Genomic DNA, 17,443 nt, shown 5'->3' with positions numbered 1-17,443 from the left:
CCCTACTAGATTGTAGATTCTCAAACACAAGTATTGACACTTAGTGGGTTTCTGTGTACTAGGGAAGTTTATTAAACAGTCTTTGATTTAGTCATTGTATGGTTCCTGGGATAAGAGTAAGAACCGTGGTCCCTTGCTCTGTCAAAATCATAAACCTATTTTCTTTGTATTTTGACCTAATTACATAAGCTTGTTTTGGATTGGAAGGTCTATAGAGACTATTTTAGTGCCAAATGCTATTTAATCAATGCAGAAATAAGCCCTTGAGAGGTGCAGTGACTCAGCTGAGGACACACTGATAGTTTCTGGTAGATAAGTATGAAGCCTTGGAACTACTGCTCATATCATAAGCCCCTGGGTTCCCAAATCACCTCCCCAAGTACCTAATTCATCATCCTCTGTATACAAGAAATTTTTGCTCATTCCAATAAAAAGAATGTAGTATGGCAGGACAGGAGAAGTATAGGTTTTGGAATCAAACTAGGTTTAGATTCTGACCTGGTCGCTAGTTAGTGCATGGGCTTTGGTAAACAGCCTCTCAGCCTGTTTCCTTGTCTGCAAAATATGGATAGTTATCTTCACTTCATGAAGTTGTGTTGGTGAAATGGTATAATGTGTATAAAGCAACTGGAACACAACAAATGAAGCCATTTATTTAAAATAATCTTTAGTAAGTTATAAATTCACATATTTGCTTTTTTCTGAGGAATGCTTAGATTTTATCATAGATCTCTTTTCTAAATTGAGTAAATACATAGTGGATTTCTTTGTTTCCTTCCCCTCAGAATGTTGAAATTTGGCTGATTGTAACTATTACTTAAGACTTTATCCAGTAATTGTTCATAAAATTTCTTTTTTTTTTTTTTTTTTGAGACAGAGTTTTGCTCTCGTCCCCCAGGCTAGAGTGCAATGGTGCGATCTTGGCTCACTGCAACCTCCGCCTCCCAGGTTCAAGTGATTCTCCCGCCTCAGCCTCCCAAGTAGCTGGGATTACAGGCGCCTGCCACCACGCCCAGCCAATTTTTGTATTTTTAGTAGAGACGGGGTTTCACCATGTTGGCCAGGCTAGTCTGGAACTCCTGACCTCAGGTGATCCTCCTGCCTTGGCCTCCCAAAGTGCTGAGATTACAGGTGTGAGCCACCACGCCCGGCCAAAATTTCCTTTTAAAAAAAGTTATTGCCAATAACTAAGTATGCTGGAAGATGAATGCTTAGGACATTTAGTGTCACTGAGCTGCGTGATAGAGATAATATTTTTGACACTTTGCAGAGCTCGTTGTTTTCTCTCCATATAAAGCTATGACATTCACATAATAAACACGTAGAGAGCTTTAACAGACTTCAATGTTAAGTCTTCTAACAGCTGCATAACTGGTCTTGCTTGAACCTGTCTTTTTCATAATGCTACCTCGCCTTTCACACCAATTCTGTGAGCCCAAGCAGGAATGAAGATTACCTATCTCTAATGGCAGGACAGAAGGGAGTGGTGGTTAAGGTTACTGGAGGTTATTGGGGGAATAAATGAAGACCTCATGCCACTTCTAAACACTGCCAGGACCTAACATACCTTGTGTTTTTATATCCAATATGGGAGTAAAGGTTAGATATTTTAACATCAAATATGAGGATGACACTAGATGGTTTTAAAAGCCCCCCACCATAACTTCTAAACTCCACAATGTTCGAATATTGTTAGGTTTCAATGAAATCCTACAGTAGTCCCTTGCTTGGAATCACTGTAGGATTGGCTCCAGCAATGGGCAACACAAGGTTTGGTTCTATACAGTAGGTATGGGTCAAAGAAAATGCTATGATTGAAAAATTGTTGTTTTCCTCCTCAAAAAGCTCATACCAACCAGTAAAGAGCTATCAGAAAACCTTCAGGAAAGAATACCATGATAGGATATAACAAATACCCCCACAGCTGGTCCATAGACCAAAGTATAATTCCAAGTAGGGAATTTCACTTAACGAGGTAAGGCATTTAAGGGAAAAGGAATCTAGGCTAGGACTCTGCTAGCCAGACTCAGATAAATTATTACAGGGAAGCATGTTCTTCAGGCTATTCTCTATGAAGAAGGGCAACCCACCTTGCCATCTATATCCTTTCTGTTTTTGACAGGGGTGGTCCTAAGCTGGATAGATCTTTACTCTGACCAGTACCATATAGGTCTGTGGTTCTCAAACCTGGCTGCACAGTGTGGCACTTTAAGTAATCCTGATACCCAGTCCCATCCCCAAAGATGCTGATTTAATTTGTCTAAGGTGCAGTTTGGGCCTCTGGATTGGAACCAACCCATATGCCCATCAATGATAGACTGGATAAAGAAAATGTGGCACATATACACCATAGAATACTACACAGCCATAAAAAAGGATGAGTTCATGTCCTATGCAGGGACATGGATGAAGCTGGAAACCATCAACCTCAGCAAACTAACATAAGACCAGAAAACCAAACACTGCATGTTCTTACTCATAAGTGGGAGTTGAACAATGAGAATACACGGACACAGGGAGGGGGAAAATCACACACGGGGGCCTGTCGGAGGGTGAGGGTTAGGGGAGGGATAGCATTAGGAGAAATACCTAATGCAGATGTTGGGTTGATGGGTGCAGCAAACCACCATGGCACGTGTATACCTATGTAACAAACCTGCATGTTCTGCACATGTATTCCAGAACTTAAAGTATATATATTTATATATGTATAAATATATATGAATATATAAATATAAATATATATATAAGCTCCCCACGTGATTCTAATGTGTGGCCAGTCTTGCAAACCTCAGGCTATTTATTCTAAAGGGTTTGTAACAAGCCTTCCTCTTAAAATCTACCCCATCACCATTCAGCGTTTTGGGGTCTGTTTGTTTTTGTTGTTATCCCACCCCACACCGCCCCGAGGCGCGCGCGCACACACACACACACACACACACACACACTTACACTGGTGAATTTCTCTCTACAGTCAGTCTGGAGTAATCCCAAAGTGGTGTCTTTGGTAAATAAGGAGAACCCGGGTGAAGAAAATGACTCCCACCCGAACAAGGCATGAACAATGTTCACTCCCTACTGTGTTACTCAACCTGTTTCCCCAGGTCTCTGTTTTCACATTAGAGAGTGTTCTAGGAGATAACGCCCTTCCTCCTTAGTTACTTCCCCTCCTTCCCTAGTTATTTCCCCACCCTCGTGCTGGCCTTTGACAGACCTCCCAGTAGAGGGCCCAAGACCCGGGTAGGGCACCGCGTCTCAGCGCCTGAGTCTCACACCTGCAGGTCCGCTTGGCAGCACTCAAGCGCGGGGATGCTCCGCTTAGACGAACTCACGTTCGGGCAGCAAGGCCTGCGATACTTGAGCACCCCTCCCCCTCTCCCGTTTACACCCCGTTTGTGTTTACGTAGCGAGGAGATATTTAGGTTTCTGGAAGGCAGGTCATCGCAGGCCCCACCCAGCAGTGGAGAGAGTGAGTCCCAGAGGGTGTTGCCAGCGAGCTCCTCCTCCTTCCCCTCCCCACTCTCCCCGAGTCTAGGGCCCCCAGGGGCGTATGACGCCGGAGCCGTCTGACCGCACCTCTGACCACAACAAACCCCTACTCCACCCGTCTTGTTTGTCCCACCCTTGGTGACGCAGAGCCCCAGCCCAGACCCCGCCCAAAGCACTCATTTAACTGGTATTGCGGAGCCACGTGGCTTCTGCTTACTGCAACTCGCTCCGGCCGCTGGGCGTAGCTGCGACTCCGCGGAGTCCCGGCGGCGCGTCCTTGTTCTGACCCGGCGCGCCATGACCGTCGCGCGGCCGAGCGTGCCCGCGGCGCTGCCCCTCCTCGGGGAGCTGCCCCGGCTGCTGCTGCTGGTGCTGTTGTGCCTGCCGGCCGTGTGGGGTGAGTAGGGGCCCGGCGGCCGGGGAAGCCCCTGGGCTGGGTGGGAGGTCCAAGTCGGTCTCTGAGACACGCACAGGGGCCGGCGACTTGGCAGGTGGGGAGCTTGGCCCGCGGTCGTGGTTCCCGCCGTCCTGTGCCTTTAAGGCTCTCGCCGCTCACCAGCATTTGGGGCTCCTGCTGTGTCGGCCCCCAGCTGACTTGGCTTTAGGGGTCGGCGTGGAGGGTTAAAGAGGCCCCGGCTGGGTTTGCGGAGCAGCCAAGCCTGGCAAAATCGAAAGGGAGGGCTCAAAGAGAGTGTATCCTTAACCCCCAAAAAGCTGGTCTAAAAGGATGGGAGGCCAGACCGCTGACCGCTCCCCACTCTCGACAGAGTCCAGCCGTGTGGAGCACACGATGCTGCAAACTTGCATGTCATCTCTTTCAGGTGTGGCATTTCAAGGGGGCATGTGTCTTGAAAACAGCAACTGTGAGGACACTTGATAGTCATTTCCTTCAGTTCTGCTTTTGTCTCCCTAGGTGACTGTGGCCTTCCCCCAGAAGTACCTAATGCCCAGCCAGCTTTGGAAGGCCGTACAAGTTTTCCCGAGGATACCGTAATAACGTACAAATGTGAAGAAGGCTTTGTGAAAATTCCTGGCGAGAAGGACTCAGTGATCTGCCTTAAGGGCAGTCAATGGTCAGATATTGAAGAGTTCTGCAATCGTAAGTTCTTCATCTTTTTAGAAAAGTTCTGGGAATGGAATGTATCTTAAATTTATTTTTATATACCTTTGGAGTGACTAGTAATTGATAGTTCTCTAGCGTTACTAAACCCCAGGGTATACCCTGTTGGCACTTCACACTCCAGCTAGTTGAAGACATTTACCACCCTGAGTAGGTCCTGCTGCTTCATTAAGAGTTTTTCTTCCTAACACTGTACCTCTTGAACGAACTAGTAGAGAAAATAAACAATAGGTATTGTTTGGGGAGTAAACATATAAAATATATTTGGCAATTGCCTTGAGACACATAGCGTAAATGATATGTTTTCTTAAGTATTTTATAAAGTAGGACTTACCAAATACACCTCTGTGGTGGCATTTTTAAAAGCTCTCAATATTTACTTCAAAATCTGTTATACTTGTACATATTTATAAGGTACATGTGATATTCTGGCACATGCATACAGTGTGTCATGATCAATCAGGGTAATTGGATAGCCAGTACCTCAAACACTTGGTGTTTGTGTGGAGAATATTCCAAATCTTCTCTTCTTGCTACTTTGAAAAAATATATGTATATATATATAAATTGGGATATATATATAGGGAGATATATATATATATAATTGGGATATATATATATGGAGATATATAATTGGGATATATATATATAGGGAGATATATATATATAGGGAGAGAGAGATGTATAAACTGGGATATAGACAGGTAGATAGGTTGATTGTTAAAAATGAATAAGAGGCCCAGTGAAGAGTTGTTTGGGGGCTAACACAGTAACCGTGTTTGATACTGATACCTAGTAGAATTAAAAGAAATGAAGATTTCTCGTTTTAGGTGAATATACATACAGTCATCCACACCTTATATGCCCTTTGGTTTCATAAAATATATATTGGCATTATCTTGGAGGAAAAAAATCTGTTACTTACATAGCCCTGTATTAGCTTTGAGATATATGAGTAGAGATAAAGATAAAGAGACCCGATAACCTGACTTTGAACAACTTAAATCAATAGAAGCTACGGTAAATACAGAAATTGGCACAAATACCTTTAGAAGCCATGCGTGAAATAGGCTTTAACTTTTTATTTTTATCCACAATAGAGGCAGTAGGATGAAGTACATAGTCTTTGCACTTGTATCATGTTTTAACTCTTCCCCATGTTATTACTTTATCCAATCCTCCAAACAACCTCATGAGGTAAGTTGGGGCTCTTACACTCTTTTTATGGCGGAGGAGACAGACCCCAGTAGTTTAATAACTTCCTCAAGAGCAGCAGCTTTTACGCCAAAACCAAGGTGTAAACTTGGGTCTTCTGACTACAGATCCAATGATGACCCTTCCACTTGACCATGCCTCTCTAGATTCACATTTGTGGGCAATCTGTTTACAGGTGTAAATACTTTATGTATACAATTGACTCATCCTTGCCCCCAGGGCTCGTGGGAATTAAATGAGTTTGTACGTAAATAAATATTAGCCGCTATTATTGTTGTGCAGGACATTAGTCCAGAGGTCTGGAAATACCCTATTCCTGTACTGTATGGTGCTGTGTAGTTCTTTAGGGCAGGGTAAGGAAACCAACATTTATTGAATGCCAGAACTGGGCCAGGCAACTTAAATTTTTTTTTTTTTAAGTGGGGATAGTGATATGTGTGTACCAACTCTACTTCCTAAGCCTCTAGTAACTAGGAAATAAAGTATACATGTGAATACATTTGCTACATTGCAAGTGCCATGGTGATATTAATACAGTTAAGTACTAAATATGCGCAAAGCAGTAAAGAAAGGGGGTTATTAGGGTCCAGGTAATTAAGTATAGATTATAAAACAAAAATGGATACTACATTTTTTGTTGCTGCTTTTGTTAATACTTTTAGGTAGCTGCGAGGTGCCAACCAGGCTAAATTCTGCATCCCTCAAACAGCCTTATATCACTCAGAATTATTTTCCAGTCGGTACTATTGTGGAATATGAGTGCCGTCCAGGTTACATGAGAGAACCTTCTCTATCAACAAAACTAACTTGCCTTCAGAATTTAAAATGGTCCACAGCAGTCGAATTTTGTAAAAGTGAGTAAAATTTTTTAAAGTATTTTCAATCATGTGGTGTTTGGGGGAAATAGTATCCCTTCCTTCATTCATGCTAGAACTCTATGTGTATATATTATTATATAGGATGTTTCTTGATAGGACCATGAGTGTCAATTTATTTTGAATTAGACTAAATATTTATGTGGTAGGAATACTTATTCATTCAAAAATTTCACATTTAATTAGTTTGAGGTTACCTAAAATAAAACAAGTATATATTCTAAATTCGTTGCTTTTTCAAAACTTATTATAAACAGAAATTAGAATTAAAGAAGTCTAAGGGTCAGGCATGGTGGCTCATGCCTGTAATCCCAGCACTTTGGGAGACAGAGGCAGGTGGACCACTTGAGGTCAGGAGATTGAGAGTAGCCTGGCCAACATGATGAAACCCTGACTCCACTAAAAATACAAAAACTAGCTGGGTGTGGTGGCGCATGCCTGTAATCCCAGCTTCTTGGAAGGCTGAGGCAGGAGAATCCCTTGAACCTGGGAGGCAGAGATTGCAGTGAGCTGAGATTATGTCACCGCACTCCAGCCTGGGCAACAGAGCAAAACTCCATCTCAAAAAAAAAAAAAAAAGTCTAAGGATAAGAAATATCAGTGGTTCAGATGATGAATTTACATATATGTGCTTGATAATTTTTTCAAAATTTTTTCCCGAGCTTTATTGAGGTATAATCGACAAATATTATTTTAGGTGTACAACATGATGTTTTGATATATGTGCACATTGTGAAATGATTAACACAGTCAAGCTAATTAACATATCTACCACCTCACATAGTTACCTTCTTTGTGTGTATGCCTGATAATTTAATTTTAAAGAATCAATTTGTATTCTATTCTAGAGAAATCATGCCCTAATCCGGGAGAAATACGAAATGGTCAGATTGATGTACCAAGTGGCATATTATTTGGTGCAACCATCTCCTTCTCATGTAACACAGGGTAAGTTTGGGCATACTCAAACCCTGTATTTAGGAAATGAGAAAACAAATTAGGACTTAAGGTGAGATTGTTAGTTTCATGACTGGTATTCACAGCTAGTAGCAACTAAAACAATCCCTCTCCTCAAAGACCCTTCATCATGAGCTCATCACAGTTAAATTTAGTAAAATGGGGCAAGAAAGGAAGATTTCTTATACCACCAAAATTCTCTAAATTCTGATTTCAGTAAATATGTGATTCAATATAAAATTTTAAATGTGATTAATAAAAAAATTTGAGATGACGATACTTGCAGAAATAATTCTTCAAATGTTAAATACTAAACCAATCTTTAGTTGACCTAAGTAATGAATTTGCATGAGTTTTTCTGTATGCAAACAAGCTGTTACAAAACAGCACGAGTTAAAGACATTCCTAGTGTGAAAGTATTCTAAGTTCTTTGATAAGTTCTCTGTATAGGGAGAAGGAACTCATTCATTGAGTACCATCAATGTCTCAGACACTGTTGAAAACTTTACATTTATTTTCTCATTTCATATCTGTAAATTAAATAATTCTATTTTACTCTGTGTGTGTCCCTATTCTTTATGAAGTAAAAATATCTATCACTTGTCTCCTATACGAAACACAGATATTGGTTAGGTCATGAACACAAAATCTGGGAAGTACTTTGAACCCTTTAAATATAAGTACATTCTATTCTGTGAAGCCCATATTTAGAACTCAGAAGTATAAAATGTTCAATCATCTATGTCATTTAAAAATGTTTAAAACACTTTTATGCTTTCTAACATATTCCCCATGCAAATAAAAAATGTACATGTCTTATCTGTTTTTACTCTTTGGATGTCACCTTTTTAAACTTAATTTTTCTTTTCCTTTAAACTACTGTGTGGATTTTTATCAACTACTGTTTTATATTCACCTAATTGTGTAGTAAATATTTTAAGATAATAACCTGGAGAATTTGAGGAAAGTCAAATATGTGTGAATGTAACAAACTCTTTTTTCTTCCCCTGTTGCTTTAGGTACAAATTATTTGGCTCGACTTCTAGTTTTTGTCTTATTTCAGGCAGCTCTGTCCAGTGGAGTGACCCGTTGCCAGAGTGCAGAGGTAAGAGTTAAAAAATCTAAGCACTCAGATTGTGAGGCTGAGTACTCAATGATAAATTAATTTCTGCCCCTTAAGAATTAGCAGTGTGTATTTGTAGCAAACCCACCTTTCAATATATGAGTGCTTTGCTAATTTTAAGACCTTTTCTAGTGATGTTCCTTCATTTAGCAGCTGTGAAGATAAACCAGCAAGTTTTCTGAGTCCCAATTCCCAAACTATAGAATGAGGATTAAAAACAATCTTAGGTTTGTATTGCTCTTGGTCATTTATTGTCTAACCATTACTTCTAAAGTCAAGTATGATAGGTAAAAGATTTCCGCCCCACAATTTTATGTAAGAAAATAGTGTCAATCAGAGGGTCTATAAGACTTGACCCTATATCCTGAAACAAGTGGCAATGGAAGGCGTTTAACCCAGGTCTCTTATTTCAAACCCAGCGTTTTTCTAAAATCCATTGTTGCCTACATGCTGCTTCTTAGGATTAAAATAATTAACCGAGATAATTATCTAGAGGGGTTTTAAGGTGTGATATATTCTTATCATTAGAGAGATAAGCTTATACCGTCAAGAAGAAATACTGTGTCTGTATTTGAGAATCTTCTCAAAGAAAGATATGGTGCAGAAATAATATTTTAAATGGATATATATCCAGTCAAATTTATGTCAGTTAGAGACACATGTCTCTTGGAAATTGAGAGGAATAAAATACATGCAACATTTTAAAATGTAGGCTTGCTTTCTTTCCATCCTTCTCTCTCTCCACACACAATGTGCCCTCCTGCAAATGACTTCTGAAGGCCCTATTGTCAAAATTAATAAGTTAAAGTTTTTGTATGTTACTAGGGGAAGAAAACTAGAGTAGATTTAGTGTAATTTATCAAGCATTTATCGATTGACACTCTGGTAGGCAACGTGTAGGGTCAACTGATATGAAGACAAATAAAATGAAGCCGTGCCATCAAGGAGCCTATCCCTGCCACACCCACCATGTGCCCTTCTTTTTGAGATGTCATACTACTACCATTTTTTTCTCATTGTAGTTGTTTTTAAATTTTTCATCATTGCTACCCAGTAGCACCTTTCCCATTTTCGTTGTCCAGTAAGAGACATTGTAAATGATAGTGAATTAAAGATAGAAAACAAGGAAAAGCTGGGCCATATCTTTTGTTTGACCCAGGCAACATGTCACAAAGTTCAGACAAACAGTCTCCCATCTGAAGCCAGTATTTTCACAAGCACCTGCTGTGTCATGAATTTGACAGAAATGCAAACCCACTTTGTCTTCCTGCTTGCACATCTAGGCCACAGCCTTGCTTCCCTATCTGGTGTCTTGAACTCCATGCTGAATATTCTGATGTTCATGTTTTCCTCCTTGACTCTTCTATCCTCTCTGTGACTCAGCAACCACTGACATCTGCATCCTGTAGGAAAGAGCCCCTGTTCTTAAGCAATCCCAGTGCCTTCAAATATCCCTATAAGGCCTTACTTCTTTCAGGATCATTTTGATTTTCCACATAACTTGTTTTGACCATACCAAAAAGATTGAATGGAAAGTAAATTCTTAAACAATGTACTGCTTCACCTCAAGTATGTAGCCCTAGACTATAAACACATGAGGTTGCTTCAATGTCCATGCGTGAATATGGATACGAAGAAGGAAAGAACAGTGGACACATTCACTAATTGTCTATAGTTATACAGAAAACAGAGGTGCTGCTAGTTTACCTCTGAATGGAGCCTCACTGTCAGAGGACCTGTTTGCTTATCTCTCTGCCAATGTTTTCTTTTTCAAAATTTTAGTTGACTGATGGTATCTGCTAACCTAGAATCAATCCCTGCTATATAATGACTATCATGCCAGACCCTTCTCTTTATCTTAACTCCCCACATCTCATCCCTAAATCATTGTGCTTTACGTCCTCAATCTGTTTTTCAAACTTGTGTTTTGCTCTCCATCTGTATACTTCTAGCATAGTTTATTATTCCTCCTGTGGACTATTGCAATTAGGGCCACCCCTAACATTTTCAGGGCCCAGGCAAGAATATAAATGGAGGTTGCTGGCCTAAGACCCACCTTGTTTCAAATAGCCCTTCCTCTTCCCACACTGTATGGGTTCTCTGGTGCACATAAGCGGACAACTCGGCCTACATACCCAAGTCATGTCCACCACATCCACCATAACTTGTATCCACCCTCCATTGTCTGTTGGGTTAGAGGTGAGTATATCAGCAGGATAGACCACCCTCAAGAACATGGACCAGTGGGAGGGACCCTCTCAGGCCCTGGAAGGGGTGTTGGCACAGGGAATTCTGGGTGCTAGTTCCTGGAGCATGTTCTGGAATGGAGGAGAAGTCGTAGGACAGGCTGTCATTGAGTATATGCTATCAGCCTACAAACATCCCACCAACAGGGGAGAAATGCATCCAGAGGAGGGCCAGAGCACAGCCTTTTAAAATGTGGGGTCTGAGGCAGCAATCTTAGTTGCCTGGGTTCAAGAGTGACACTGATAGCAATGGCCTTCTGCCTCCATTCTTTCACTCTATTAATGTTTCATCCATATTTTACCCAGAGCGATCTGAAACACAGATGTGACTTAGACATCTATTTCCTCCTTAGAGCTTATTCATATCTCCTATCACTTAAAAAGCCCAAATTCCTTAGTATAGTATACAAGGCAGCCATGGTCTACCTACTGCTTGACACTCAGGTCTTGCCTTCATGTTTTATGCCTTATACATGCAAACTGCTGTGGTTTCCATGTACCTCTTTTTTTTCTTTTTTTTAAATTGAGACAGGGTCTCACTCTGTTGCCCAGGCTGAAGTGCAGTGGTGCGATCACAGCTCACTGCAGCCTCAACCTCCTTGGCCCAAGTGATCCTCCCACCTCAGCCTCCCTTGTAGCTGGGACTATAGGTGCACACCACCATGCCCAGCTAATTTATGTATTTTTTTGCATAGATAGGGCTTCCTCATGTTGTCCAGGCTGGTCTCGAACTCCTGGGCTCAAGCAGTCTGCCCGCCTCAGCTTCCCAAAGTTCTGGGATTACAGGTGTGAACCACCATGCCCCGCTGCCCCTTCTTTACTTAGCTATATTTTCCTTATTAAGAGTTAGTTCCCTAGCCCATCAGAAAGATTCCCAGGCTGGCTACTTCGGGATGACCCTTGCATTTTTTATTGAAATCATTTCTGAATCTTTTTTCCCACTAGCTTTTAAGACATGGGAACTATATCTTGTTCAGCTTTGCACTTCCAATTATAAAAAAATGCCTGGCGTGTGTTAGGCACTCGGAAAATGTTTGAACTGAACCAATGGTGTGTGTGTCTTTGCACACTCTAAGTTAGTGTAAATCAGAACAGCTTGTTGTTGCTGCTTGTTTTGATCCAAGACCGAAGAGTGATTGATAAATGTGCTAAGTATTTTCTGTGTTCTTAAGTATGTTTGGTGTAACATAATTTGGCATACACACATATTAAATTGCCTTCATTCTTAAAAAAAAAAAAAAGGACAACAACATCATGCCTTTAGATTATGTGGAACCATTGATTTTTTTTCTCAGGGTAACTGCCAGGGAGTGGTCCCTTTTTACACTATAACTAAAAAAACCTCTGCAAGTTCAGCTGCTCAGTAAGACTGTTTTGAATGAAGTCTCTGTGAGTCCATATGTGCTAAAAATTTTTACTCTAGAAGTCAAAATGTAATCCTGACATTTAAGATCTCTGCTCTATCCAAAATGATCTGTACTTAACTCTTAAACATGCTGCTTGAATTTTCAACTCCTTGCATTTGCTAGCGTTTCCCTCTTAGAGTGAAGAGCAATGCTTTCTCCGCTGTTCTCTCTCAAAAGAATGGTACATATTAGGTTTAAACTCAAGTTCTATTTCCCTGCCCAAGTCTTCTCTGACTACACTGCTTTCATCTCTAAAATCCTGCAGCATTCACTTTTCCTAGCACCGTTTTGATATGCACACATCTTACTATAATTTTTCTTTTACATACATGTTCTGAATCTTATTATTTCTATGAATTGGTCTCAAGGTTAGCATTTGTCTTCTACACCATTTGCATTCAAAGCTCCCACATACTACCAATTACTTAATAGGCATTTATAAGCATCTCTTGTTGGTAATGCTGAATTTAGAAAAATGATATTTTGATTTCTTTAAAATATAATCTTTAACATGTTTTGATTTTATTTGTAAAAATACTTTACTAGTTTTATTTATTTAAAAGATGTTGGAATTGTTTTTTAAGAAATTTATTGTCCAGCACCACCACAAATTGACAATGGAATAATTCAAGGGGAACGTGACCATTATGGATATAGACAGTCTATAACGTATGCATGTAATAAAGGATTCACCATGATTGGAGAGCACTCTATTTATTGTACTGTGAATAACGATGAAGGAGAGTGGAGTGGCCCACCACCTGAATGCAGAGGTAATCACTTTGGATAGTTATATTTTTGCTTTATTCTTACCCTCAGGTCTATATGTGGGTTGCAGACATTCAATAAACCCCCTAAGAAAAAAATGTAAAATGTTTACATATACATATTTGTATTTTTCTGTGGGACACAATTTTTCTACAGCTTCTCAGAAGGGTCTATGGCTTGTATACACACATACACACACATATTATGATGTGTATATATAAAATAGGCCTCATATTTTTGGCAAATTTGCTTAAATTTGCTGTTTTATACCATGTTGCTTTCAGTAAGTTAATATAGGTACTTTGTTTATACAAAGAGATATAAAGTGGTTTATTGGAGGGAGAATCTTAGATTGAAGGCTCTAGATAGTGATCATACCTGTTGCAACAACTGAGAAACTCTTGCCATCTGTTGACTTCACTGAATTAACATTCAATTCTTTTCTGCCTCCAGAATTTCTATTATTATCCATTCTCCTACATCCTTCTAGACGTTTTTCTTTCAATGTCTTTTTATACCCAGAAGGTACTCTCAGAATCCGTCGAACTGCTTTTTAAATATATTTTAAAAGAAATATTTAGACGATCAGTGAAGCTGGACTAAACATTGCCTAGTATCAATAGGTGGCGTTTAAGTAGTGGTGAATACCAACATGACTCAAGCATTTGAGTATTTACTTTTATAATTATAATTGAAATTTTATTAGTATGAATTTTAAAAATTCCTTATTAAAATAGGTTTTTATTATAAGTATTATACATAGACATAATGACATAATATTAAAGCCATGGAGATGAGTACAAAATGGGAAGTGAAAGTCTCTTCTCTATCACTAGTCCTACTCGGAGAGGTAACAATTTTTTACAAATTCTTTTGTTTTATTCTAGAATATAAATAAACATACAAATATTTTATATTTGTTATATCAATGGTGTGGGTATTCATTTATCTAACCAGTCCTCTATTGATGGCAATTTAGGTTTTTTGTTCTAGTTTGGTTTTTTTTTATGAACTATTATTACAAATGATGCTATAATATTCTTGTACATCTGTCACTGCACATGTCTGCAAGTACATTTGTACAATAAATTCCTTGTAGTATAATTATTTGTAACAAAGGTATGTGAATTACATTTTTCATACCCGTTAGTAGCACTGCTTTTTAAAAGACTGTACCAATTTAGTCTCCCACTGATACAACATCATTGTGGTGTTTGCACCTTTAATGATAATGATTATTAGGGAGATTTGACAATGTAAATGGTAAAAATTGTTTTTATTTGAATTCATTTAATTATGAAGTTTAGTGTGTGTGCTTTTTTAATTTGGCCATTTGATCCAGTTCATATTTATTTTTCCGAGTTTTATTAAATGATCAGTTATTTAGAGCTTAAAAAACCATGTGGAAGTACCCAGGTAGGTCATGGCAGGCTGATGCTTCCATTAAAACGACTATAAAATCTCAATAGATTACCAAAAAATTATATTTTTTAAGGCATAAGATACAGCTGTGGAAGCAACAAGGTCTGAATGAACTAAAATTCCTGGGGGCAGGTGGTGAAGGCAACCCATCCTGATGTAAGGCAGTTTTCCCTAGGGACCTTTGCTGATTCTGAACCTGGACTAAGGATTCACCTTGACCCAGACAAAAGACCACTTCTAGGAAACAGAAACCAGCAAAGCTTTAATGGTTATGGAGGGATAGGGTAATACACTGGAAATTGAGGCCCTCAAATGCAGAACCAATTTTTCCTAAAGGCCATTTGCAAATTTTGGGGCTGCATGTGAGGCTGGGAAGGTTGACCCAGAGCTTCTAAAGTACAAAATGAAATCTCTCAGAACCTGATGGTATTTGGATAGCATATACCCACCAGAGGAACAGGCTTTTATCTAGCATACCACAGGTCTCCCCTTTAGCACATCTGTGCTCGTTTTGAAACTGTATAGGGAAGGACATTAGATGGCAGGGAGAACTCTGAAGGACAGACCTGGATCTCCTGCCATCTTCCAAAGGTGAAACAACAAAAATCCGCCAGACTTTCAATCAGAAGCCCGGAAGGGCCACTCCCAAGGAACAGAGGCAAGAGCAGAAGTAGATGGAGTCTTACTGAAACTGAAACCCAGCTCAATTCCTAATAGGTTGAAGATATGATTACCTCAATGCAGTCTGCTTATCAGAAAGGCATATCATATCATCCGGATGTTTTATATACAATGTTTGGCATAACAAAAGACTGTTAGATATGGAAGGAAGCAAGAAAATGTGACCAAATCAAGAGAAAACAAAACCAAATAAAGAATATCCAGATAATTGAGTTAGCAAATGAGAACCTTAAAATAACTGATTAACAAGTTTAAGATGATAAAAGAAAAGAGAACTTCAGTTGGAATCTGCAAAAATGGAGTAAAATGAATATTCTACAACTGGAAAATATCTGAAATTAAGAACACAATAGATAGGTTTAGCTATTCAGACAGAGCAGGAAACAGTATTAGGAACTGAAAGATCGGTTAAAAATACCCAAACTGATGCACAAAGAGAAAAAGGAATGTGAAATATAGATAAAACTTTGAGACATTTGAGACATGTTAAACTGTGCTAACACGTTAGGAAAAAGAGAAAGTGAGACAAAAAGGAAGAGGGGAAGGAGGAGGAGGAGAAGAGAAATAGGAGCAGAAGAAATATTTAAAATGATACTTACTCAGAATTTTCCAAAACTGGTGAAGTACATTAGCCAACAGATTCAAGAAGCTCTCTGACTCTAAGCTGAATAAAAATAAAACCACTTTAGCAAAAAATCTAACTCTAAGCTGAATAAAAATAAAACCACTCATAGCAAAAACAAACAACAAAAACTTCAAAGAAGCAACAGTATAACTGATTACTGCTCAGCAAAAAATGATGCAAACCAAAAGACAATAAGAAGAAATCTTTAAAATACTGTAAGAAAATTACTGTTCACCTAGAATTTTATACCCAATTAATATATCATTCAAAACTGAATGCAAAATAGAGATGTATTCAGACAAAAACCAAGAAAACTTTGCATTAGCAGACCGAACATGCACAGAATGAGAAACTAAAGGAAATTCTTCAAGTAGAATGAAAATAATGCCAGGTAAAACATGAAAATACAAAAAAGGAAATGAACATTGACAAGGATAAATGAATACTGAGTTTACAAACAGTGAATGTAATGTCCTGTGGGGTCTGAATTATACATAGAATACAAATGCACAATAACAATGCGAAAGGCAGGAAGAGGTAAATTCATTTAAAGGTTACACAGTTCTAGCAGTACTGAAAAGGTGGTAAAAGTGATAGTTTGCGTAATTGACTTATAGTCTAATAAATATTGTGATCTCTAGGGTTGCTACAAATGAATGACAGAAGAATACATAAATCACAAGCTAATAAAAGAATAATAATGGATATTTAATCCAAAAGAGAACGAGAGAGAGAGAAGCAGAAAGGAACACAGAATAGATGGGAGAAATAGAAAACTAATAAGGTTGTTGATATAAACCCAAGTATGTCAGTAATTATGTTAAGTGCAATTTGACCAAGATTGTCAGACTTAAAAAGATTTTAAAAAGAACCTAGTTCTTTACTATTTACAAGAGACACAGTTTAATTACAAGAACACAGAATAGTTGAAAGTAAAGGATAGAAAAGTATACCATGCAAATATTAACCCTTCAAAATAAGCTGACACAGTTACATTAATATCAATGTATATTTTAAGATGAAACAGTTCATAATGATAAGGAGGCCAACTCAACAGTAATATATCATAATCTGGAATCTATATGTACTTGATAAAATAGCTTCAATCTATATGTAGCAAAAATGGACAGAAAAAATAGACAAATACACACTCATAGTTAGAAAATTCCACACCTATCTCAATAGCTAATAGGACAAGCAACCAAAAATCAGTGAGACTAAAGATCTGAGCAACAATTAAACATACATACATATGAGACCATTGAATCTATTAGGACCGATGACAAGTATGTTTTTTCAAGTGCGCATGGGATATTTACCAAAATTGACCCTATGCTGGGCTCTAAGCTACAATACGTTGCAAAAGATTGAAGTTATTCAGAGCATACCTTCTAGCCACAGTGGAATTAAACTAGATGTCAGTAATGAAAAGATAACTAAAAAATTAACTTCTAGGAAATTTAAACTCTAAGGTAGTATATACATTCTCTGGATCAAAACTGAGAACTAACTTGAT

At 38.8% G+C, this 17,443-nt stretch overlaps 1 protein-coding gene across 19 annotated transcripts in view; it reads left to right on the top strand.

The window, feature by feature from the left end:
- Positions 1-2,871: 2,871 nt before the first annotated feature.
- The window catches only part of CD55 (CD55 molecule (Cromer blood group)), a 72,340-nt gene continuing 57,768 nt past the window's right edge, over positions 2,872-17,443 (top strand). For 3 of the 19 annotated variants that reach the window (XM_063708896.1, XM_019029976.4, XM_063708894.1), the window contains exons 1-6: positions 3,451-3,886; positions 4,403-4,588; positions 6,487-6,678; positions 7,548-7,647; positions 8,676-8,761; positions 13,016-13,204. In XM_063708896.1, coding sequence (XP_063564966.1) covers positions 3,787-3,886; positions 4,403-4,588; positions 6,487-6,678; positions 7,548-7,647; positions 8,676-8,761; positions 13,016-13,204 — 853 coding nt within the window. In that variant the 5' untranslated portion in view covers positions 3,451-3,786. Of the gene's footprint in view, positions 3,887-4,402; positions 4,589-6,486; positions 6,679-7,547; positions 7,648-8,675; positions 8,762-13,015; positions 13,205-17,443 lie in introns of all 19 variants that reach the window. The other 16 variants (XM_063708900.1, XM_055370335.2, XM_055370386.2 and 13 more) reach the window with 13 other exon arrangements.

Source organism: Gorilla gorilla, chromosome 1 (assembly GCF_029281585.2).
Source record: "Gorilla gorilla gorilla isolate KB3781 chromosome 1, NHGRI_mGorGor1-v2.1_pri, whole genome shotgun sequence".
In the NCBI taxonomy this organism is placed as follows: domain Eukaryota; kingdom Metazoa; phylum Chordata; class Mammalia; order Primates; family Hominidae; genus Gorilla; species Gorilla gorilla.
Note: the sequence above shows the minus strand (reverse complement) of the source record. Positions and strands in the feature narration are given on the sequence as shown.